Source organism: Mirounga angustirostris, unplaced genomic scaffold (assembly GCF_029215605.1).
Source record: "Mirounga angustirostris isolate CCGP_5_RB_7025 unplaced genomic scaffold, mMirAng1.0.hap1 SCAF_9, whole genome shotgun sequence".
In the NCBI taxonomy this organism is placed as follows: Eukaryota; Metazoa; Chordata; class Mammalia; order Carnivora; family Phocidae; genus Mirounga; species Mirounga angustirostris.
The window spans coordinates 141,677,859-141,700,970 of NW_026991717.1; the positions used below are offsets into that span (position 1 = coordinate 141,677,859).

Here is a 23,112-nt window from a genome sequence, read left to right on the forward strand (position 1 = left end):
CAAGCAGGGGGAGTGGGAGAGGGAGAAGCAGGCTTCCCGCGGAACAGGGAGCCCAATGCGGGGCTCGATCCCAGGACCCTGGGATCCTGACCTGAGCCGAAAGCAGTTGCTTAATGACTGAGCCACCCAGGCGCCCCTATAGCCTTCTGTTTTAAGTAGGTGGTTGTTTAGGTTCAAATCCATTCTCAAAGCACTACATTTTATCTGCCCCACCGTTTTATGTTTTTGACGTCTATTACATCTTTTTATTTAGTGTATACCTCAAGTAATTATTGTAGATTTGATTTTACTACTTGTGTTTCCTAACCCTTATACTGACTTTTTAAAAAAAGTTTTATTTATTTAAGTAATCTCTACACCCAACATGGGGCTCAAACTCATGACGAAGAGTCACATGCTCTACTGAGTGAGCTAGCCAGGTGCCCCTGAGTGCCTTTAGTTTTGCTTGTCCGGGGAAGTCTTTATCTCTCCTTCAATTCTGTATATTAACTTTGCCAGGTAGAGAGTATCCTTGGTTGTGTTTTTTTCTTTCAGCACTTTGAATGTATCATGCCACTGACTCTGGCCAGCAAAGTTTCTGCCAAAAAATCCACTGATAGTCTTAAAGGAGTTCCCGTATACATAACTAATTGCTCTTCTTTCACTGCTTAGTATTCTCTCTGTATCTTTAATGTTTGACATTTTAATTATAATGTGTCTTGGTGTGGATCACTTTGGGTTCACCTTGTTTGGGGCTCTCTGTGCTTTCTGGTCTTGATGTCTGTTACCTTCCCCGGGTTAATGAAGTTTTCAACTATTATTTCTTGAAGTAAGTTTTCTGCCCCTTTCTCTCTCCTTCTGGGACCCCTGTAATATGAATGTTAGTATACAGTATACTTGATGTTGTCCCAGAGGTCCTTTAAGCTATTATTTCTTTTAATTCTTTTTTCTTTTTGTTCTTCATTTTGGGTGATTTCTACTACCCTATCTTCTTCACCTCTGATTCGTTCTTCTGTATCCTCTAATCTGTTGCTTAGTCCCTCTAGTGTATTTTCTATTTCTGTTTTCATACTCTTCAATTCCGATTGGTGCTTTCTTACATTTTCTATCTCTCTCTCTTTTAAAAGATTTTATTTGAGAGAGAGAGAGAGAGAGCAAGCACAAGCATGAGCTGGGCGGGAGGGGCAGAGGGAGAAGCAGACTCCCTGCTGAGCAGGGAGCATGACACAGGGCGTGATCCCAGGAACTGGGATGATGACCTGAGCTGAGGCCAGACACTTAACCGACTGGGCCACCCAGGTGCCCACATTTTCTGTCTCTTTGTTGAAGCCCGCACTGTTTCATCCATTCTTCTCCTGAGTTCGGTAAGCATCTTTATGACCATTACTTTGAACTCTGTCAGGCTGATTGTTTATCTCTGTTTCATTTAGTTATTTTTCTCAGGCTTTGTCTTGTTATTTTGTGTGGAATATACTCCTGTGTGTGTCTGTTTTGCCTGACTCTGTTTGTTTCTATGTATTAGGTAGTTCAGTTACTTCTCCCAGTGTTCAAGGCTTATGTAGGCAATGTCCTGTGGGGCCAAGAAGGGCAATCCCTCCTGGCCACCAGTGCCAGGTGCTCCAGGGGTGTCCCTTATATGGGCGGCATGTGCCCTTCTGCTGCACTGGAGCTGTGGCAGCTGTGGGTGTGCTGGTGGGCAGGGGTGGCACCTGGTCTGGCTGGCCGGGACTCCCCGCTGTGACTGCCGTGGGGCACTCGGGCTGGGTTATCGTCCGTCAGCTGTGAAGCCAGGTGTTTTGGGAGCTCGTCTGGATCTGGGGTGCCTGACGTGGAGCTCGAGCCTCTTGCTCCTCAGGGAGAATCTCTGTGCCTGTGAGACCCTCTCCACTGTGGGGTGCTGCACCTGGAGTGTGTTTCTGCCTTAGAGAGACTGCATCTCTGCCTCCGCTACCCGTCTCTGTGCAGTCCCTTGTCGTGAAGGCTCTGTTCATCCAGCGTCGAGGTCCCCCTTACTGGGATTATTCTGAATCTAGTTGTAGAGTATTGTGTCTGTGGGATGAGGTGAGCTCAGGGCAGTACTGTGCCGCTATCTTGAACCTTCTTCTTTCGATGTTTGCCATTTGCACCCTTCAAATAGGACCTTCAGTAACCATGAAGAACCTGCATTGGTTAGAGGAGTTTCCTGTAAATTAGCAGAGTCAGAAGGGGATCTGTCAGCAGTGGTGAGGGGTGTTGTCCAAGAGGGAGGGAGCAGGGTGGCAGGGAGAAGGTGACTGCAGCGAGACGGAGTTGTGGGAGTAATGGTTAGGAAGAAGATTTCACAGGAGGGAGGCGACAGGCCAGAGGGTGGGGGGTATTCAGGAGGGCCTCTACTCCACGGGGCACGGGGATGGCCACGGGGGTCCCAGGACTGTCTCCTCGCTGCTCTTAGCCAAAAGGGTGGTGGCGGGAATGGCTCATTTCGGGGTGGGTACTTGAAGGGCATTCCCTTCCTCCTCACACATAAAAAAGAAAAAGGGGAGTTGATAATTAGGATGTCCAAGGGCAGGAGGCCTCATTAAGCTTTTCTTTAAGGCCCCAAAGGTTATGTCATCCCAGTTTTCCCAAATAATAGGGTCAGATTTGTTGGCTTCTTTAGAAAACATGTAAGGTTGGGCCACAAGACAGAAGTTCAGAATTCAATTCCACAGCCAGCTAAGTCTGAGAAAACCTTGTAATTGGTGCTTAGTTTTAGGTTTGGGATGTTCAGGAAACTACAAAGTGCATGTGCTTCTAAGTGAGTCCTTGTTCCAAGATCAGGTGCCCTAAATACTGAACCTGAGTTTGAGCAAACTGCAATTTTTTCTTGAAGACTTTATGTTCTTTTTTTTGTTTTTTTTTTTAAGATTTTATTTATTTGACAGAGAGAGAGAGAGAGAGAGACAGCGAGAGAGGGAACACAAGCAGGGGGAGTGGGGGAGGGAGAAGCAGGCTTCCCGCGGAGCAGGGAGCCCGATGCGGGGCCCGATCCCAGGACCCCGGGATCATGACCTGAGCCGAAGGCAGACGCTTAACGACTGAGCCACCCAGGCGCCCCGACTTTATGTTCTTTTAAGGCTAGAAGTTTCAACAGGGGGCTGCTGGCTTCCCATGGAGAGGCTTGGGAACGGGGACAGAGAAGAGCCTCCAGGACACCTCGTGTCCCCTAAGTCAGCTTGTAAGGTCTGGGAGAACCCCGGGCCGTGACTGCCCAGGTGTCCTACCACCCCGCCGTCCCGCCGGGGGAGAGCAGAGATCCCGGCCGGCCACAGCCACGGAGACGCTGATCACAGCGAGACACTGGCTGTCCGTGGAGACGGAGGCTGACAGAGCGGGGCGATCGGGAACCACAGGCTGGCGAGGGATCGCAGTGTTGTTCGTGGCTTGGAGTTCCTGCACAAACCTCCCTCCTCAGCCACTGGGTTTTCTCACAGGTAGAACAGGGGTGTTGTGGGCGCTAGCGCAGGGGCCAGTGAGGCCCTGAGCCTCCAGCATTGTTTTCATCCTGACGCCCTGCAGCGCCTCTTTATTTGTAGGGCATCGGTTCGTTCTGGGGAGAGGCTTTGAGGGGTCTGCTTGGATCTTGATCTTCCGCTGGTATCGGCTGAGGGTTTTGCCCGTAGGGGGTGGTAGTTGATCCAGCAGGGGCCATGTGGTTGGTGGCCTTGGACTTAGCTGCAGGCCTGGCCAAGACGGAGAAAGAGAAGATGTGGAAGGATCGCTTGATCCACCTAGTTGGCTATTTGGATTGCTGCTGTCACTCTAGAATTATTTCCCCTTTCGGAGAAATTCCAGCATGTTTCTCCAAGAAATTTGGGCCCAGTAAGGGGATAGGGGCTGAGGAACTAAGGAGAAAGGGTGGGTATCTCCTAGGGGGCCCAGGCAAGAGAGAAGAGGTTCACAGACAGGACTGTTGAGGTTTACTAGAGACCCCCACCATCTGAAGGGTTTGGTACTCCGAGGCAGGGCTCCTGATGGGAGCCGGGTTGAGCACTCAGTGTAGCTCTTGTGTCAAGCAGGGCAGAGAGAGACTCATTCCCAGTCTGCAGAGTGGTAGACGGGGAGGATGGGAAGAGCCCCTGCAGTTCCTCAGAGCCCCAGCACTGGGGGGTGGGAAGGACTGGCAGGGCCAGTTCGAGGGTCGAAGGTGGCTGGAGCTCTTCCGTGTCCAACAGTCTTTTTTCCAGTGGCCTGGCTTTTTTTTTTTTTTTTTTAAAGATTTTATTTATTTATTTGAGAGAGAATGAGACAGAGAGAGCATGAGAGGGAGGAGGGTCAGAGGGAGAAGCAGACTCCCTGCTGAGGAGGGAGCCCGATGCGGGACTCGATCCCGGGACTCCAGGATCATGACCTGAGCCGAAGGCAGTCACCCAACCAACTGAGCCACCCAGGCACCCCGTGGCCTGGCTTTTTACAGTACTGTAAAAGATGAGGAGGGTTTTGGTTTTGTTTAGGGACCTCCATTTGTTGGAGTTGGAAATTATGGATCTTAGAGGTCTTGGTTTTAGTTGAATCATCTAGGGCACCAGCGAGCTGGCTTGCTACATAAACTAGATCTAGAGTGGACAAGTTTCCCATTCCATCCTGGTCCTTTTAACTAGAAGATCTGCCCAGTAATGAACTGGAAGAGCCACCCAATAACGAACACAGAGTTCAAGGCTACTGGGTGGAATCGACATCCGGAGGAAGACCAAGCAATCTGTAGTGGATCGTAACAGTTATGAACAGGTTCACAGGTGTTTAGTGTGCAAGCCTGAATTTCGTGCCAACGAACAGGCTTAGGAAAAGCTTCAGTAATTGTTCTGGAAGTTTTCTAGTGAGTACCCAGGCTTCCTAGTCTGTCTCTGTAAATCCCTTCCAGGATCTTCCCACAGGGCCAGTTTCAGCTGACATTGGGCCTGACCCTCACCAACAAGCATGTGACCTGACTGACCTGCCTCTGAGTAACTACGTTAAGTGCCTCGGCGAGTCTGTAGGATCCTGAGTCCTAATTTAGCTCTAGCCCACCAGGGAACATAAGAAATTAAGGGTTTAGCACTTCAGTCCTCAGAGGGCTTAACTTTAAAGGGGTAGGTTCTGATAGGAGCAGAGGAGAGAGTGGGAAGAGATTTGGCAGAAGAGGAAGTTCAGAGAGGACTGGAATAAAGGGGGCTGGGGTGGCCGTGGAGGCAGGCGTGGGCACGAGATGGCTGAGCACACCTGCAGACAAGGCAATGAAGCCATTCTGACTTCATTCGGTTGTCTTCTTCCTTGGTCAATTTATTTAGTAACAGTATTTTTAAAGTGGTGATCTTAGAGTCCTGAACACGTCTGGAAGCCTCCAGGTATCGACTTAAAGTAGATATTCCATTCGCTTTGCTTAAATTTAGAGCCATGGTCTTCTAATTTGATTTTGAGAACAGTAACTCTGGGGAGACCTGGAGTTCCCCTTAATGACTACCGCAGCTCTAAATTATCTTAAGGTTGCCCATTTAGTGAAAAATGTGCACGAGGAGGGATTACCTTTCATCCCTCCCGGGATGACCATGTAACGGCAACCTTGCCACTGAAACAGCCGGTCATCCCAGCAGAAGGATGGGTTTATTCTGGGGCGGCAGAGGCCTTGCGCGGCCGGATGGTCAGGCTGCGGCAAAACCACAGGCAGGCAAGTCTGGAGACCAAAGGAGAGGAGGGACAGGGTGATGGAGAAAAAGGGGGGAGTCGGGAGAGGCGGCTGGGAACGAATGTCCGTGGGCGCAGAGTGAGGATTCGGGGCGCTGCCGGTTTCTCACCGGCTGGCTGTTCCCGAGGAAACTCCTGCTGCTGGTACAGGACGCGTCTTCCCGTGGGACGGAGGACAGGCGCGCGCGGTGGGAGAGCTGCCCGGCCGGCCGCGGGCTCTGCGAACACAGCGCCCTTTACTCGGGCTCACGCTGCGCAGGCCCGGGCTGAGCGCGGGCCTGGCCGTCGGAGACCCGGGGCCTGCGCACCAGCCCCGCACCGACCGGGAGCTCGGGCCGCGGGGGTGTGCTCCGCGCGGGCACGGGGTCTGCTGTCCGCCGCTGCAAGGCCCGGCCCCTCTGCAGGGCGCTCTGGCCCGGGGCGCGCGTGCGCCCGCGGCGGCAGCGGCGAGAAGGCCGGTCACGCGGCAGCGCGCGGAACAGCAGCTGCGCGCGGAACAGCGAGCCCGGCGGCCCTGCCCGGAGGCCCTGCCCGGTGTCCAGGTCTGGGAGCCCCGCCGGCGCCCCCCCACCCCCGCCGCGGCCAGGACCCCGAGGGCGTCTGGGCGGCGGGCGGGTGCCGGCCGTCGAGTTCCCGTGGGCAGCGGCCGAGCGCGGTGGGACCGTCGCTCGTGGGGCCGCGGTGTGGACCCCGCGCGCTTCTCCACCAGCTCTTCCGCCTCCGCACAGCCGAGCGCCCGCCGCTGGGACCGGCGGCCGGCGCTGTCGGCGGGGCGCGCTGTGACCCTGGCGCGGAGCCGGCCTCCGCTGGGGCCGGGATCCGCCCCGTCTCTGCCCCGCACCGCTGCTCACCCAGCCCGGGCCCTGCTCCTGTCAGCTCTCCCGGCCGATGCGGTTTCACTCGGGCCTCGGACGCTCCGGCGGTGCCTCGCGTGGTCGCTGCTGCTCGGACACGCGGCCCCTTCCAGGCGCAGGTGGGAGGACGGCCGTCTGTGCCCTGTGTCGGGGGTGGGGGCTGTGCTAAGGCGAGGGGAGCAGATGGGGTGTGGGCGGCGCTCCGCGGGGCGGCCACGTGGGGGGCACAGGGCGGCGGCGGCGGTGGCCGGTCCCGAGCATCCCCCGCCCCGGGCTGGGCCGGCGGCTCTGAACCTTGTCGTAGCCTCCCAGCACCAGCTCCGGCGGGGGCTGTCACTGGCCCCGTGTGACCAAGACCATGCTGGGGGTCTCGGGGCAAATATAACCCGGCCCAGGGCAGGGCCTGTGCTGGGGGGAAATTAGGCCTCCTGAGTTCCGCTGGCTCCTGGTGACTCGGGCCTGCCCCATCCCGTCCTCTAGGGCCGCCGAGGGGCCTGTGTGCTTGTGTGTGGACAGGGCCCCCCTGCTGCTGCAGGCAGCCCCACAGACGGGAGGCCGGCCTTGCAGGGTCTCATGGGCACCCACTGGCCCTGCCCTGCCCGTGGGCCCTAAGGCTCCTACTTCTCTCAGGTTGAAATTCTAACCCCACTGCTGTGGCTGGCTACCTGGAGGCCCCGCAGGAGCACTTGGCCCGGGGGGGGGTCCCTTCCTCCCCCCAGTGGCCCAAGCCCAGCCCTGCCTACCGTGTCCGGGGGTCCCCCCACGAGGACCCCCATCATAGACTTGGAGGGCCAGAGTCCTACTCTGGAAACCCGCTCCAGCCACATGGAGACCGGTGCTTTTTGCAGGACCCGCCCCCTCCCCCCCCATGACGAAGAACAGTGTCTGCAGGCACCAAGACACGCACAGGGTGACAAGTCATCACATTCAGACGAACCACTGAGAGCTTTAAAACTGCTGTCTTCTGCTTTATTGGCAGGTAAATTGTTCAAAAATGTTCTCACAATTCAATAATTACAAAGACTCAGACTTACATTAAAAAAGTAAAAACCAGAACCCCCAGCAGGTGCCAGCCCCAGCAGAAGGCCCAGGGGGGCGGCAGGCAGCAGGTACTGGGTGTGCGACACGCACAGGCAGGCCGTGGTGCCCACGTCACTCGGTGCCGACTCCAGGTAAGTAAGTGCATGTCTTCAACAGCGTCGCCAAGAACGCCGACCAGCGGGAGAGCAGGGAAGAGCCTGTCCTGGGCCGAAGACAAGCGCGGTCTGCTGGCCAGTTAATCCTAAGCCTTTCACGGGACAGGCCACAAACCTGATTACTCAACACAGCAGCAAGGAAGGGGGAGAGTAAATCCACGGACAGAGCCAATGTGCAGGAGTGTGTCGGGCGAGTCTACGTGATGCATTCGGGCACTAATCACAGGGCTCCATGCAGGGGCGGGGCGGGCGGGGGCGCTGGCCTCCTCACCCCCGGCAGGCCCCGGGCCGGCGGCAGCCGACCGAGCGCGTGGACTTCACAGTGACACTTGACGGCTGGGACCGGGAGCGGACTCTCACACACGGGCCCCGGGCAGGGGTGGCTCGGGGCCTCTGGCCGTGGCTACAGGTTCGGCAGAAGGTCTGCAGCTGAGGGTAATGGCGAAGTGAAGAAAGGCCACTGCCTGACCTCCGCTTTCCCGTCTTTAAGATTCTAGTGACACTGGGACTGAAACACAACTTCCTACGAGTCTCCTAAGGTCCTAGGGCACAGGCTCGACACGGAGGCTGTGTCCGAGCTGCACGGGACACCAGCATCCGCAGGGCCCCACGCGCCTTCGCGGCTGCTTCTGGGCGGGAGAGGCTGGTGCTGGTCCTTCGTGTGCAAACGGAACGGCGCTGTCCCACAGCGGTGCGCGTGAGCGGGCCGGGCCTACCACCACCAACCATGCGGCATAAAACTGGTCATTATTATAATAAAGATTTTTATCTCCGTATCTACAACTCGAGTCTGCATTTCCTCGGACAACACTGGAGGGTCAGCTCAGTCTTGGCACTGGACTGGGGGCCGCGCCCAGCGCCCTGGCCCCATACTGGTCAGGCGGGAGGCCGGTAGCTTCAGGCATCGTAGGCTGGCTGCTCCAGGCCTTCAAGAGGGAGCTGGCTCCGATGCGGTGAGTTGGGGCTGGGGGGGCCGCTGGGGTTGGAGCTGTTCGATGGAGTCGAGTGTTTGGTCGAATCGGAGTCCGGCTGTTAACACAAGGAGGGGAGAGCGTAAGAACCAACTGCCCTGGGCCGGCGGAGGCTACGTGCGGCCGGCCAGACGCGGGCGTTGGGGCAAAGATGGGGCAGCTACTGTCTCCTTTCTGGTTATGACAATTCTCTCTACGAGCATGTCACAGGGTCCTTGAGCTTGCCGGTGAAGAGATCACAAACCACAGCCCAACCCGAAAGCCACAAATACCTCAGTAATTATAGTTACAAGGAGGAACGAGCAACTCTACAGTGAAGAAACCAGTCAGACAAGGCAGTCTTTCACGATAAAGTCTCGCTACGTGATAAAGCATGTCCATGAAAACCCCACAGCTCACTTCGTACTGAAGGGTGCAAGTCACAACTTTCCCGCTGGACGAGGCACCAACGAGAGGCGAGCTCTCACCACTGCTGCTCAACACTGTACTGAAGTTCAACACCGGAATAAATTTAACCGGAGGTGAAACATCTGGACACAAACTAGAGAACATTGCTGACAGAAATTAAAGATGGCCTAAATAAACAGAACGACATCTCATGTTCATGGATCGGAAGACCAAACATCATTAAGATGGCAATACTACCCCCCCGGCCCCCCTCCGCAGCAATCCTCAGACTCAATGCCGTCCCTACTGAAATTCCAACGGCTCTTCTTTCCAGAAATGGGAAATGGAAATCCTCAAATTCATATGGAATTGCAAGGGGCCCAGAGTAGTCAAAACAATACTACGAAAAACCTGGGAGGAATCACACTTCCCAAGCTTACTCCTTCAAATGTACTAAAAAGCAACAGTTCCCCAAACAGCACGGTGTGCATGAGAACAGAGACCAGTGGAACAGAACCGAGTCTAGAAATAAATCTATACTACCATGGTCAACTGGTTTTTGACAAGGGTGCCAAGACTATTCAACAAGGGAAACAAGTGCTGGATATCCACATGTGGAAGAATTAAGTGGAATCTCCACCTTACGACATACGGAAAAATAATTCAGATCAATGACCTAAATATGAAGGCTAAAACCGTAAAACTCTTCGAAAAAACAAGAACAAATCTTCATGACTTTGGCTTCAGCAGTGAATTCTTAGATATGACCTCAAAAGCACAACCAACAAAAGAAGAAAAACTGGCTATCACCCAAATTAAAGTATCAAAGGACACGATCAAGAAGGTGAAAACACAACCCACAAAATGGGAGAAAATATTTGCACCTCACATCAGGGTCAAGTATCCAGATGACATAACATACTCTTCAACCCAATAACAAAAGACAACTCAATTTACAAAAACGGACAAACGACTAGATACTTCTCCAAAGGTACAGAAGTCACCAAGCAGCACAGGAAAATGATGCTTGACATCACCAGTCATTAGGGAAATGCAAATCAAAACCACAATGAGGTACGGTAACTTCACACCCACCAGGATGGCTATTAAAAAAAAAAAAAAGGAAAAGAAGAGTAAGCGTTGACAAGGATATGGAGAAATCGTCACCTTCACGCTTTGCTGGGGGAGTGTAAAATGGTACAGCTGTCGTGGAAAACAATTTGATGGTTCCTCAAAAAGTTAAACATGTTCCACGGCTAGGTACATACCCAGACGTGAGGACAGGCGTTCGCACGAATGCAGGCGCGCACACATTCATTTCCGCACAGAGCTCAATCCAGCCCCACCCCCCATGCCCACCAAGGGATAAGGGGGACGTAAAATGTGGTACATCTGTACAATGGAATATTTGGCAGCAGAAAAGAACCTACTGACTGACACCTGCTACACTGTGAATGAATCTTGAAGACCTTATGCTAAGTGAAACAGGCCAGACACACAAGGCCGCGTGGAACGTCCGTGACAGGTAAATCCAGAGACAGAACCAAGATCTGGTGTTGCCATGGGCTGGGGGAAGGGAGGAATGGGAGAAACTGCTTGGGGGGGGGGGGGCGGGGGCGTCTCCAGGGTGATGGAAGTACTTTCATCTTTAGCTGGGGGTTGCACAACTCCGTGAATTTACTAAAGAGCCACTGAATTGTTCACTTTACAATGGCGTGAACTCCACTTACATTCTTTCAAGAATGTGAACACACAAGATCAGTGCAGGACAAACGGGTGCTCTGTGCCTCAGAATGTACTAGCCCGAGGATACTGCGTCCTCTGTGTGGTACTCCAGCCTGGGACTGCTAACCTGAACCCCGAGACACGGGAATGTTGGAAAGACGGAGGACCTGCTCCAGGGGCAAGGAGCCTGAAGCGATGTGGTGAGACCAGGGGCTGGGGTAACAGAAGGAAGTGTGCCAGGCACAGCGCGGACCACTGCCGGAGGCACCATGGTCACACGGGACGAGAACCCTATCCCTGCTCTTGGGGCAGGGGGCCTGGTCTAGCCCACCCACTGATACGGTTCAGGAAAAGTATGTGTGCAAACACATACTTCCAAGCACTTATATGCTGGTCCCTGGGGCGGGGGGGGGGGGGAGCGCTAGGGGGACTTTTCACTGTTCTCCAATTCAAAATCTCAGACAAGCCTTGATTGAGGGACATTCGGCAAAAGAACTGTACTTTTCATAACAAATTCAATGTCATGAGAGAGAAAAAAGGCTGGACTCAGACTAGAGCCAGGACTATGGAATGCAATGTGTTATCCTTAACCGGATTCTGGGTTTAAGAACAGCCAGGCCCTGGGCATGAACAGTCCCTGGGAGGACACTGAGGCACGACGTGAGCCCTGTGACCAGGGAGGAGGCACCTGCACCCTCAGGAGACACGCACAGAACGGGATTTGGGGCTGTCGTGATGTTGTACCTTCCTTTCTGCTGGGTGTTCCCCACACACCCAACAGGGAGAACTAGGTTAGATCAAGCTCACATGGGATGTTCACTCTAGTATTCTTGCAATTTTTCTGGAGGTTCGAAATTTTCAAAATACACAGTTGAGGGAAAAAAGGTAAAATAAGAGAAATAAACCAAGACCTAAAACCAAGACCTCCCTCTAGAGTCGTCAATCTTAGGCAGTTTTAAGAATATTCTATGAAACCTTCCAGGAAAGAAAATTGATGTATCACGGCTACTAAAATATGCAAACTCCCTCAGTCAGAGTTGAGGCTAGGACAGCTCTGAGGACAAAGGTGGCCAAGGACAGCACAGGACACAAACTTTACTGATGAACACTGTCAATAAAATGATCCCAGACTGCATCTATTCGAAATAAGAACAGCGCATCACGACCACGGAGGATTTACTCTCAGGAGGCAAGGCCATCAGCTCCGACATGAACAGGCGAGAGAGAAATCCCATGAAGGTGGTCACCGGGGACACCTTTGATGAAAGCCTCTGACTAGTACCTATCACCCCTTCCTTACTGAAAAAGCTCTTCCCGAGCTTGGAAGAGAAAACCACTTGCTTAGCTTGGTGAGACGCTCGCCAGAAAGGACAGGTGGCGTGAGTCTTACTGGAGCGCGGGCGGGGACCCGAGCCCATGGTGTCGGCAGGCCAAACCTCCGCTCTCAGGAGCGCCGGCCAGTGCACTGAGTGAGGCCCAACACCAGCCTCTGCAGCCCACCCGCCCCCTCCCCCGGCCCCGGGTCAGAGAGACTGAACTCCAAGGCCACCAACCAAACACGGGTGCTAATCAGAATTCAGCAAGGTCGCGGGACAGTCCAAAGTCGCCAGCTTGTACAGACCCCAGCCATAACCACCAGATACATAAAGGAAGATTATAGTACCTTCACAATGGCAACAAATCCCTTCAAATTCGTAAGAATAACTTACCACAAATGTGCACTACCTGTAGGAGGAAAACCATCAACTGGAAAGACACTCGATGTTCCCACACAGGAAAGGTCAAGACGGTGAATATCCTTCAAATTAATCTATGAATTCAATGTAATCCCAATGAAAAGCTTAACACATTTTTTACTTTTTTACTGTGAAGCCAACAAGCTGGTTTTAAAATTTATTTGGAGTGGGGTGCATGGGTGGCTCAGTTGGAAGAGCATGTGACTCTTGATCCCAGGGTCACGGGTTCAAGCTCCACATTGGGTGTAGATGTTACTTAATAAATACACTTAAGAGAGGGCGCCTGGGTGGCTCAGTGGTTAAGCGTCTGCCTTCGGCTCAGGTCACGATCCCAGGGTCCTGGGATCGAGCCCCGCATCGGGCTCCCTGTTCGGCAGGAAGCCTGCTTCTCCCTCTCCCACTCCCCCTGCTTGTGTTCCTGCTCTCACTGTCTCTGTCTCTGTCAAATAAATAAATAAAATCTTTAAAAAAATAAAAATAAAAATAAGAAAACCTAAAAAAAAAAAAAGAAAGGAAACCTCGCCAAACTCCTGAGAAGACTACAGGAAAACGTCTGTTTATCTTAGCTAAAAAAGACAGACTGGACTGCGTGAGAATTAGTATCTGCAACAGACTGTTCACAGTGAGACGAGAGCTTCTAGGAATCAGTGAGGGGGTGAAGGTGTGCAGCCGGGCCCTGGAGGAAGAAACGCTCAGCCCACGTTTGGAATGACCGTGGAGCTTGGAGAGTCAGCAACATGTGCGGTAAGACCTGTGTTTGCCTTACCCGTTCCGCCCCGGGTGGAGTTACCGGGGAGCCAGAGGGCAGAGTGTTGGGCTCCCCCACTGTCCCCACTCCCTTCTCTCTCAGATGCGCGCCTCAGCGTGCACAAGAATGCTGCCCACCACGGCGGGGTCCGGAATGCCCGAAGAACACCCGAGCCATGCTGGCCCTGCACACCCCGATCCTGAACGGCCATCAGAGGAACGGGGGACAGAGACCGTTGTGGAAGGCTCTCCAAGATGCACCAGGCCACCTGTGCGCTAAAATGAATGCACCAACCAGTATGTGACATCTGAATACGGAGAAGTACACAGAGGAGTCTAGAAGCACTCAGGTCCGCCCATCACCAGGCTGCTCTTCGTTCTGCAGTGGCGACCAAGCTGCACCCTGGCCCTCTTTCCCGGGCCTGCTGGGCCCCACGTGGTGGTTCCAGGGCGGGTGAAGCCGCTGTCACCACTCTGATTCTCCTCCAACACGAGGAGCTGCAGACGCTCAGGTGGCGTCCCCGGAACGAGGCAAGTCTTACCTCTTTGTCAAAGTCCTGGTCGGGGTCGGACATACTCCTAAGAGGCACGGCCACTCCAGGCTCCAAGCCACCTACGGGACAAGGACGCTGTCATCTTAGGGAAAAGAGGCCAGAGCCCCAGCAGGCCGGGCCCCCACCCTCGGACACCCTGGTACCTGACGAGGGCCACGAGATGTAGGGCTTATTCCTGGGCGGAGGCTGCCGGGACAAGCTGGGGGGAGCAGGGCCAGGCCTCTCCTCCTGGGAGGGGGGTACGGCACTCTGGGTGGAGAGAAGGGCAGTGAGCAGGCTCTGGGGCGCCCAGGCAGACCCCGGCCCAGCGGGTCAGCCACCTGCAAAGTGGGCACCACAGAACACAGCCGGGGTCCTGGGACCTCGCTCCCTAGACAGGGGCGCCAGGCCAATTCTGAGCTAAGAATTGGCAGTAACGGTTTTAGTCAAATCCTCGCTCATGTTTTTAAGTGAAACATTATGCTACCTGCTTGTATGAAGATGTTCCTAAGAAATCCTTTTTGACAGCTACTTTCCTCACAAAACACTAACAGCCTGAAACGGTGACAGACACCCAGCCAGTGTGAACGCCCTGGTGTTCAGAGACACACAAATGAACACACAGCCGCTGGGAGCGGCCGCCGTGAAGGAGACCGCAGGCAGGGCAGCGGCTCCGGTCTGCGCCGCCCCTGGGCAGGCGGGTAGCCCCGCCCCGCCCCCAGGCCCCGCCCCCGGCCCCGCTCCAGGCCCCGGCCCCGCCCTGCTCCAGGCGCCGGCCCCGCCCCGCCCCCACGCCCCGCCCCCGGCCCCGCCCCGCTCCAGGGCCCGGCCCCGCCCTGCTCCAGGCCCTGGCCCCGACGGCCCCGCCCCGCCGGCCCCGCCCCGCCCCAGGCCCCGCCCCCGCGAGCTCACCAGAGGCAAGTCCATGAGCACCTGCATTCCATCACCTGGGCCCATGTGGGCCACGTGGTTGAAGTTGGTTGGGTTGGATATCATCTTGGATCTCAGTTCTGGGTCTCTAAGCATCTCTCTGAGGGAAAGCAGGGTATTGTCGAGACCCACAGATGGTCACCGTCCCTTGGCTCGCCTCCCCCCCCTCCCCCCCCGCAGCGAGGCCGGGCTGGCCAGGGAGGGCGCGCTCACCGCCGCTGCTGCAACCTCTCCTCCTCCGGCACCTTGAAGACGAAGCGCCTCTTGCTCCTGGTCCGAAGCATCTGCTTCTTGCTGTTATCACAGGTGTCGGGCACGTTGAGGGCTGTTCCTGCGGGGATGCGGAGCGACCCCTGTGGGCCCACGTGGCCCTCGAGCTGGCGACGCGCAGGCCCCCCCCCCCCCGCACTTCCACGCGCCGCCAGGCTCACCCGCGAACTTGCTCCTGAAGTAGATCAAGCGGGGAGGCTCGCAGTTGAGGAGGTTGAGGGTGCCGTCGGAGCTGAGCGGTCTTATCTGTGTCGGGGAGCAGACAGGGCGGCTAGCGGGGGGCCGGGGCGGGGCGGGAGGGGCTGCCCCGCACCGGCCCGGGGGGCCTTACCCTCCGCAGGCCGATGGTCTGAACCCACTCCATGGTGCGCACGTCGAACACGTCCACGCCGTACTCGCTGTACACCGTGACGTGAGAGGGGCTGCAACCTGGCGTAGACGGAGCAAGCAAGGTGAGCGACCCACGTGGCTGGCCCACACCTGGCGCCTTCCACCCTGGACGGCAGCGGCCAGGCCCCAACACCCGGGAACTTTAGAAGGTGCCAACGGGGGACACGCCGCCCTCAGCTTAGGGGTTACAACCGGTTCAAAGGGCGGATACTTTCACCTTCCCACTCCAGAAAGAACCTTCGCTTCAAAGTTCACACCAACACCGCACGTTTACCTGCTTTACCATCCCCGTAGCTGAACATTTTAAGTACCACGGTACAGATGCTCAAGAGGGTTTTTAGTTTAAAAAGCTAGCTTTTTCATTTAGCCTCCTTACACAATCACTGCAAAAACAACTGCTTCAGGCTCAACGCATGTGAAATTGAGGCAAATTCCTTTAAGAGATGCCAAAAAGTCAGGTTTCTGAGTCAATATTTAACATCTCCAAACAAAACTGCTGCTTAGCTCTGGGGCAACAATCCTGCCCGTCTCCACCCCCAGCTAACCCACCGGCTCGCTCGCTCTGAGACTGGTCCTTCCTGGTCCTGCCGGGTGTTTGCAGGCAGCCCTCTGGTGGGCTGGTCCAAACACCTGGGACCAGCTTCCTGGGAGGAGCCCCGCGGCAGGGGGGCCATTCCCCCTCACCCCGAGTGATGGCATACTGCCCCGGGGGGGGGGAGGGGAGACTACGACACGGGAATGCTCCAAGGACTGCCGGCCCATCTGGCATTTGAGGTTTAAGGGGACAGTCCGCCCTTCAGAACTGCAGTAAGACTATCTGAACGGGGAAGGAGAGGGCCTGCTGGGGGGTGGGGGGCGGGGGGCGGGTGCGCGGTGCGCTGTCGTGTCCCCAGCGCCACCCTGCAGGAGCGCAGAGCCAGGCCGACAGCACAGCTCAGCCTCCGCTCCGGTTCTCCTGCCTCCCAGGCTTGACTTAACTCCCTCGCGTCACTACCGGAAGATGGACCTTTGCAAGGCTTCTCTTGATGTGTTGCTGTCAAGTTCCCAATGGGCTGTGTGGTCAGCCCTTCTCTTTTGAATACAAACAGGAAAATGAAACAGGCTTTAGGAAGGAGCCAAGAGGCTGGAACTGGCCAGCAGCCTGTCACAGAAGTGACAAGCAGAAAAACTTTATGAAGTAATTTTCAGAGGACCGTTCTGCACACGGAGGCCCCTGGGGCAGCTCCTCTTACTTGGGAACATATGGGGCTTCCTTTGCAAGGAGCCAAGGAGTGATCTGTGTGACTTGCTGATAAAGTGATAAACTGAGGCATCCAGTCTAAAGAAAACTGTAAATTAAAACATCAACACCAGTGGCGAGAGAACAGGCTGGGGAGCCTGACAGATCGGCGTTTGAGCCGGGCTCCGCCGTGTGCCCCACGCGATGCCCTCCTTGGCCAGGTGGGACTGACTGCGCCTCCCTACTGGGGACAGGTGAGAATGAACACACGCAAATGCTCAGCACGGGAGTGGAACGAGGAGGCAACAGTCTTAGTTCTCCAGCCTGAATGTCAGTGACTTATTTTTCGCCAGCTCTAAAACGGATCTGGTGTCTGTACTGTGCACAAAGGGGAAGCGAGAACCGGACAGGGCCAACACGGGAGCTTAAGGTGTGCATGCCAGTCACAAAGCCAGGATGCCAAAAACATCACGCTCAGTGACCTTTCCACAATAAACTTTTCAAAACTTAGGGTTCAGGAGGAAAAGACCCTGACAGGCAGGGTTGCCACGTGGCTCTGTGGCAACTCCTGTCCAGGCTGCCCTTGAGGACAACGGGGAGTGGCAGGGAAGGGACCCGGCCTGCCACCACCTGCCTGTCTGTCTGTCTGCTGCCCTGGCTGAGGGCTGACCAAGGAATATGCAGAGGCCCGGAGAGCCAAAGGCCGGTGGATCCTCTCAAGGGCCCGGTGTCCTGGTTCCAACGCACTTGGGTACTCTACCAGCTTGGCGTGGCCAGCAACGAGGCACACAAAAGGTCGTCCTTTTACGTAATTAAGGAAAAATATGACCCCCACCTCCCACCCCGTCCCCACCCCCCATCCACTCAACATCAGCATGTACCCTGTGGCCCGTCTCATCAACCCCTGCTCTTTGTCTGACCTGCTGCTTCACCGACTCGGGATACACTGAGCAGGTGATCTGAGGCGCAGAGTCTGCTAAGAGTGACCAGACAAGAGTGGGAAGTGCCCCCCCTGGAGCCAACTCGGGGCCTTGGCTCACCAAGCTCAGGCCTTAAGAGACTCCTGTCCGGGGACCCCGTTCCACAGAAAGCCACTGAAACTAGACAAACAAAGGGACGCAGCTCCCAGCATTTCCAGGGACACATCTGTCCCAGCAGGAACTTTACCCCTGCACACTGGAGCTGAATTTTTTTCTGGCTACCAAAACCTTTTAGAGCTTGTTTTTATTACCGTGTGAGTTTATAAATCAGGGGCCCCTGCAAAGCCCGGGTGCCCCAGGAGAGAAAGGCACCGCGGGCAGGAGGCTGGCGCTAGAGGGGACCCCCCTTCCCCCCCCCCCCCCCACTGGTCCGAGATGCGCTGTCAGGACTGCACCTTCTCTCGAAGAAATGCACGGGGCCCGCTTCTCTGGCGCCTAACTGCTCGGCTAAGGGAACTGAGAGACAAACCAAAGCAAACTAGAACGCATGCTGACTGTCGAGGTGAAGAGCAGCAACAGGGATATGGCAACAGAAAAACATATACATACTACAGGCAACAGGCGCCGCAGGCCACATGAGCTCCTGCATGCGTGACCTCCGGCCTTGTGGGTCCACGTACAGTCCCATGTGGCTGAAGCAAAGCAGGTACTCCTCGCTTTTGAGCTCCACAGCACAAAGGGCATCAAAAGACTGCTGTGAGAGGAACGTAAGCGAGGGGTCATTGGGATTTACCAGGGTTAGAGCCTGCCCGTCCCCCTGGGGGCTCAGCAGAGAGAACCCCGAAGGGTAGCCAACACAGAGCTTGTCCTTGACCGCGGCCATCCACTGCACAGTGCCGGGGGCCACGATCTCATTGACCTTCCTGTGGAAAGGCCTAGTTCTCTGGACCTCATAGCAAAGGACCAGCCGTTTCACAGCTGCGAACAGGAAGGTGGAGGAGCCCTTGTTCAGTGTTGCGGTCGCTATGAGCTGGCAGCCTTTTGTTTCTGGAAGCTTGATGTCGACGTTGCTTTCTGCCCCGTCGAAGGCAGACCACGGACAGAGATGGACATGGTGGTTCCGGCCGCAGAGCAGGACGGCCACTTTGTCTTTGGGAGCAAGCTCGATCTGGTAGACTTTCTTGTAGTCAGCAACTCGGACGATCACTGCGGGAACAGAAATGCAGTGTCTCACGGTGGCTCCCGGGCACCTGCCCAAGGGCGCCACGAACCTCCCCATCGGCTCCCTTCCCTGCCAGCCAGCTCTAGAACACGCTCTAGAATGTGCCTCCACCCCTGCCAACGTCACTGTCCTGCAGATGCCAGGGCAGCGCCCTCCTTCAGAAGCCCCCAGGGGCCGCCATTCTCACACTCCTCCCTCTGCCTCCATGGCACTAGCCACCCCCCCACCAAGCTGGGAGATGCTGAGCGTGCTGTGGCCTCGGGGGGTGGATCTGGACCTCCTTCCAGTTCATCCCTGAAGACGAGAACCCTCGGGTTGCATGTGGGGAACAAAGGCCCATCTCCAACCTCACTGGACCCTCAGATAAACTCTCTGAAAGCACCCACCCCCAAATTAACCCAATCTCCCCAATACCCTAATTGGTTGGGATCTGCACTAAGGGCTCTCTGAGCAGAGCCCTTGGTCTGGAACCTGAGGGACCAACAGCCGTCGGTGTAGGCCAGCAGCGGTCACCCCTGGTGATATGCGTTTACACCGGGCTCGGCAGGAAGGGAACGCTGCCCACCGTGGAGCAGCTCCTTATTTCTGGGGGACGTGGCCAGACCCTGGCCCAGGGCCCAGGCCAGTTCTAGTCTCCTTGGAATTCTCTCCTGAGACACAGGGTGGTGAAGAGGGGAGACATGGGATACTTTCCATTTCCTTGCCGGGAAGAAGGAAATGTCAAACTTTGAAGCGGAGAAAGGAAGTTTCAGGAAGGCCTCAGCACGTGCAGGAATTCAGCGAACGATCCTCCTTCTTGCCCCCACTCCCTCCCCAATCCTCTCCTTGACGAGCCCAGTGAGCACAGTAAGCTGCTCACCTGTCCCCGCCAGGGGCTGCTGGTTGGTCTGGGTGCCCTGCTCTGCCCGGGGTAGGCCCTGCCCACCGCTGAGGCACCAGTGGGCACTCCGCCCGCACCTGCCGAACATCTGTCCGTCTGTTGCAAATGACGTTTCTCAGCTGTTTGCCTTTCCCTGTGTTTCCATAATTCACACATCCCTGAACGCCTCTCAGCTCGCGAGGGTTCCTGCCACTGCCCCCGCACCCGGCTGTGCGAGCCCGGGAGGACGGGCGGCAGCCCCTGTGCACTCACCGTCGCGGGTCACCTCTATGACGTAGAGCCCTTCTTCTAGGCCGACCACGATCCTGTCCCCATCTGTCAAGGCGGGAGGGGTAAGAACAACACACGAACGTCAGTCCTAGTGACGCACACCGTTCGCCTCTCGAAGCAGACGCAGGAACTCCGCTCCAACGGACAACACGGCCGTGGCCGCCGCCCGCTGGAGGGCGGATCGGGCACCGCACCCGCTGACACGCTCTGCTGCTCCCTGTGACTCAAGAGCGCGGCCCCACGCGGCACCTGGCACGCACCCACGACGGCGGCGCTCAGGACGGCCTTGATGAGAGGCAGCGTGCTGTCGTAGGCCTCCTGCGGGACATGCACCACCTGGTTCCTCAAGCGGTTCTTGTGGAGGATCGACTGCAGTCCTTCTAGAATCCCAACCCACTTCCTCTTTTCGTTCTCATTTTCTGTCAGAATGAGCAGTGAGCTGGTCTTAGAAGGTATCCCTAAGAGAGAGGCTGTCACCTTCGTGACAGACAAAGAAAAGAGCCATGAGACAACCAAAGCACAGCACACAGACGCCCGCAGCCTGGCCTGGACGCCACCTCGCGCTGGAGGGCGTGCTGCCCGGCAGTCTGGCTCAGGGCGACTGCTGAGTCCCGATTCTGGGGTGCCCACAGACGCTGTGAGGGGCTCTGCTGCTGTAAGCGGGCGGGGGCACTGTTATAAACGGTTCTATATAAAGGGCCCTGCATCCCTTCCTTGTCAGATTTTGCTCTTGCCAACACTGTGATGGAGTTACCCCATTTTAAAACTACTTCTTGAATGACCTCACTATAATTAACAACAGAACAGGAAAAACAGAATCTCCCACACAAACACTCTGCCCACACGTGCTTCCCTGTGAGCGCCCCCTGAGCCCGCAGCAGGAGCCTGGATGGCGTTGGCTGGTACAGAATGGTCAGCTTTTAAGCACCCAAGGATGGCAATTTTCTGTATCATACGTGTGAGGCAGTCTCTGAACTGATAGGTAAGTTCAGGAAAGAGGATTCTTGGACTTCATTTTGTGGTCAGTGAAAATCCTACTGTGTTTATAAAAATTCCCAATGGAGGGGTTGGGGGTGATTCTTTCCCTAATCCACAATCGCTCAGAGGCTTCCTAATGCCACACCATCTAACATCAACCCAGTGGGGGGACCCTCCATCTCGGCCAACAAAAATGCTGCTGGGAAACGTCTACTGATTCCTTCTGTTTTGCTCCAGTTGAGGACGAGTAAGTCCCGGGGAGGGGAACTGCGGGGGCACATCCCATCCATAAAGGACCACGGGGCGGCTCCCAGCATCAGGCACACTGTGACTGCACATACAGACCAGGTGGGTGCAGGACAGAAGGCAGTACTGGTGACGTGGGGAAGGCGGGGCCCTGGGGAGGAGGGACCCCAACATGAGGGACGGCATCTGGAGCAAGACAGGAGGTGGAGGAACAGGAGTTCTGGGTCTGCTGGCCCCTTGCTATGGCACAGTGAAATGCTCCGAAGAACTGTTCCATCTTAACCACGAGTTTTCCTTTTTAGGATTAACAAAACACCTCCAAGGAACAGAGAAAAGCATACCCTGAATATACACGGAATATCTCGGCGGGAAGCATGTATGACGTCTGAGGCCAGGACTGAGCTCACCGAGAACTCCTCATCTCTGGTAAGAAACAGAACACTTGGAACATCAGAAAGAATGGGCACATGGGCCTGTCCCCCACCCCCCAGTGCTACAAATCTCCTGAGAAAGGATACTTCCATGGCTCTACTTTCTAGAACATACGGTTGGCCCCTTGCCTCCAGCTGTGTAAGAAAGCGCTTATGCTGACAAAGCCCACAGACTCGAGAACCCTGCAGGTGTTTCAGTGATGAGGGACGTGTGAGAATAAAAGCCCTTTCCCTGAGCCACATGGTTCTAGTCTGTGCCAGATGCTTCCAGCCACATACACATCGCTGATTTGGCCCATACTTGGCTACAGTCAAGTGGCCGCCTGGTGACGGCTTCTAAGAACGGGACACAACCTGCGGAAACAGCCGTGCAAGCCCCACGTCCAACACTCTGAATCCTGGGCTCCACCTGCCTGTGGGCTCTTGGCCACCAGGCCAGGGCGCACTTGCGCCCAGTGACGGACGAGCAGGATTGCCTGGGGATGTGGAAGTGGGAGCCGCTGTGGAGGTGACTCAGCTACACGTCTGTCCCTGCAGCTGTCGTCGGGGGCACCACAGCCCGTGGCCCCCCAAGCACCAGTGCGGAGATTGAGGCGCCAGGCCCTCGCCCAGGTCAGGGGCAGACGGGACACCAGGCCCTGTGCTGAGCGTGCGCCTTCTAGGAACTGCTTTGATCTTCACAACCAACCTCCGACCTAATGATGTAATCATGCCCATTTTACAAATGGGGAAACACAGAGCTGGACGCTACCCCTAAGAGAAGCCAGGAGGGAGGGAGCATGCTACGCCGCCTCTCTCGGTCGGATGCTAGGAAGGCAGGTGATGAGAGATCCGTGGTAACGGAGGGTGTCATGCGGCAGAACCCTGGGCTCTAGGTTTCTGTCACAGACAGGATGTGCAGGTGCCAACACCTTGGGCTGGGCAGTGTGTTTCTGGGAAACCTCCTACCTGTTCTTGGGGCAAACAGTCTCCTTAAGTTAAATACCTATGTGCCAAATTGTTGGATGCAAAAATACCCACAGGGAAATTCTAGCACGCACGTCAAGCGCCTGTTTTTAGAACTGCGTGATGACCGAGGATGTGAAGGTATAAATGAGGTTAAAGATTACCCAGCAACAAACTCCCATTTTGGGCTAAAGAGAAGTCAGTCAGAACTCACAGAACAGGACGGAACACACAGAACAGACCTGAGGTCCAGGACCTGGCTGGCAACAACACCAGGCTGGGTGGACTTTCCTTCGGGCAGGTCATAGAGAAAGAGCTTGCAGTCACAGACCACTGCGTAAGCCCGCTGCCATCCTTTCTTCACCCCAGTGGGCTTCGGGACCTACAGATAACAGTGAGCACGTTCCACTGGTCCAGAAAGGCCAGGCCCCGGGCCCCAGGAGCCTCCTTGCCAAGGGCTTCCGTCCAGCTGCTGCGTGGCTACCCTGCTTCTCCAGGGACAGCGCCCCCCCATGACCCTCCTGGGCTGGCGGCCAGAGCCGGTCTGGGCCCAGGAAGACTCAGGGCATGACTGGGGAGGGGTCCACACAGGATAAAAGGTGAT

The 23,112-nt window shown here is 55.8% G+C and overlaps 1 protein-coding gene across 3 annotated transcripts in view; it reads right to left on the minus strand.

Annotated features, from left to right (window-relative positions):
- Positions 1 to 7,455: 7,455 nt before the first annotated feature.
- CDC42BPB (CDC42 binding protein kinase beta) overlaps positions 7,456 to 23,112 on the minus strand; it is a 98,371-nt gene continuing 82,714 nt past the window's right edge. For all 3 annotated transcript variants that reach the window (XM_045901569.3, XM_045901568.3, XM_064571634.1), the window contains 12 exons: positions 22,751 to 22,890; positions 21,474 to 21,555; positions 20,169 to 20,385; positions 19,891 to 19,953; positions 18,146 to 18,742; positions 15,339 to 15,436; positions 15,169 to 15,253; positions 14,951 to 15,068; positions 14,720 to 14,837; positions 13,972 to 14,077; positions 13,817 to 13,887; positions 7,456 to 8,737 (listed from right to left, as the gene is read on the minus strand). In XM_045901569.3, coding sequence (XP_045757525.1) covers positions 8,606 to 8,737; positions 13,817 to 13,887; positions 13,972 to 14,077; positions 14,720 to 14,837; positions 14,951 to 15,068; positions 15,169 to 15,253; positions 15,339 to 15,436; positions 18,146 to 18,742; positions 19,891 to 19,953; positions 20,169 to 20,385; positions 21,474 to 21,555; positions 22,751 to 22,890 — 1,827 coding nt within the window. In that variant the 3' untranslated portion in view covers positions 7,456 to 8,605. The remainder of the gene's footprint in view (positions 8,738 to 13,816; positions 13,888 to 13,971; positions 14,078 to 14,719; positions 14,838 to 14,950; positions 15,069 to 15,168; positions 15,254 to 15,338; positions 15,437 to 18,145; positions 18,743 to 19,890; positions 19,954 to 20,168; positions 20,386 to 21,473; positions 21,556 to 22,750; positions 22,891 to 23,112) is intronic.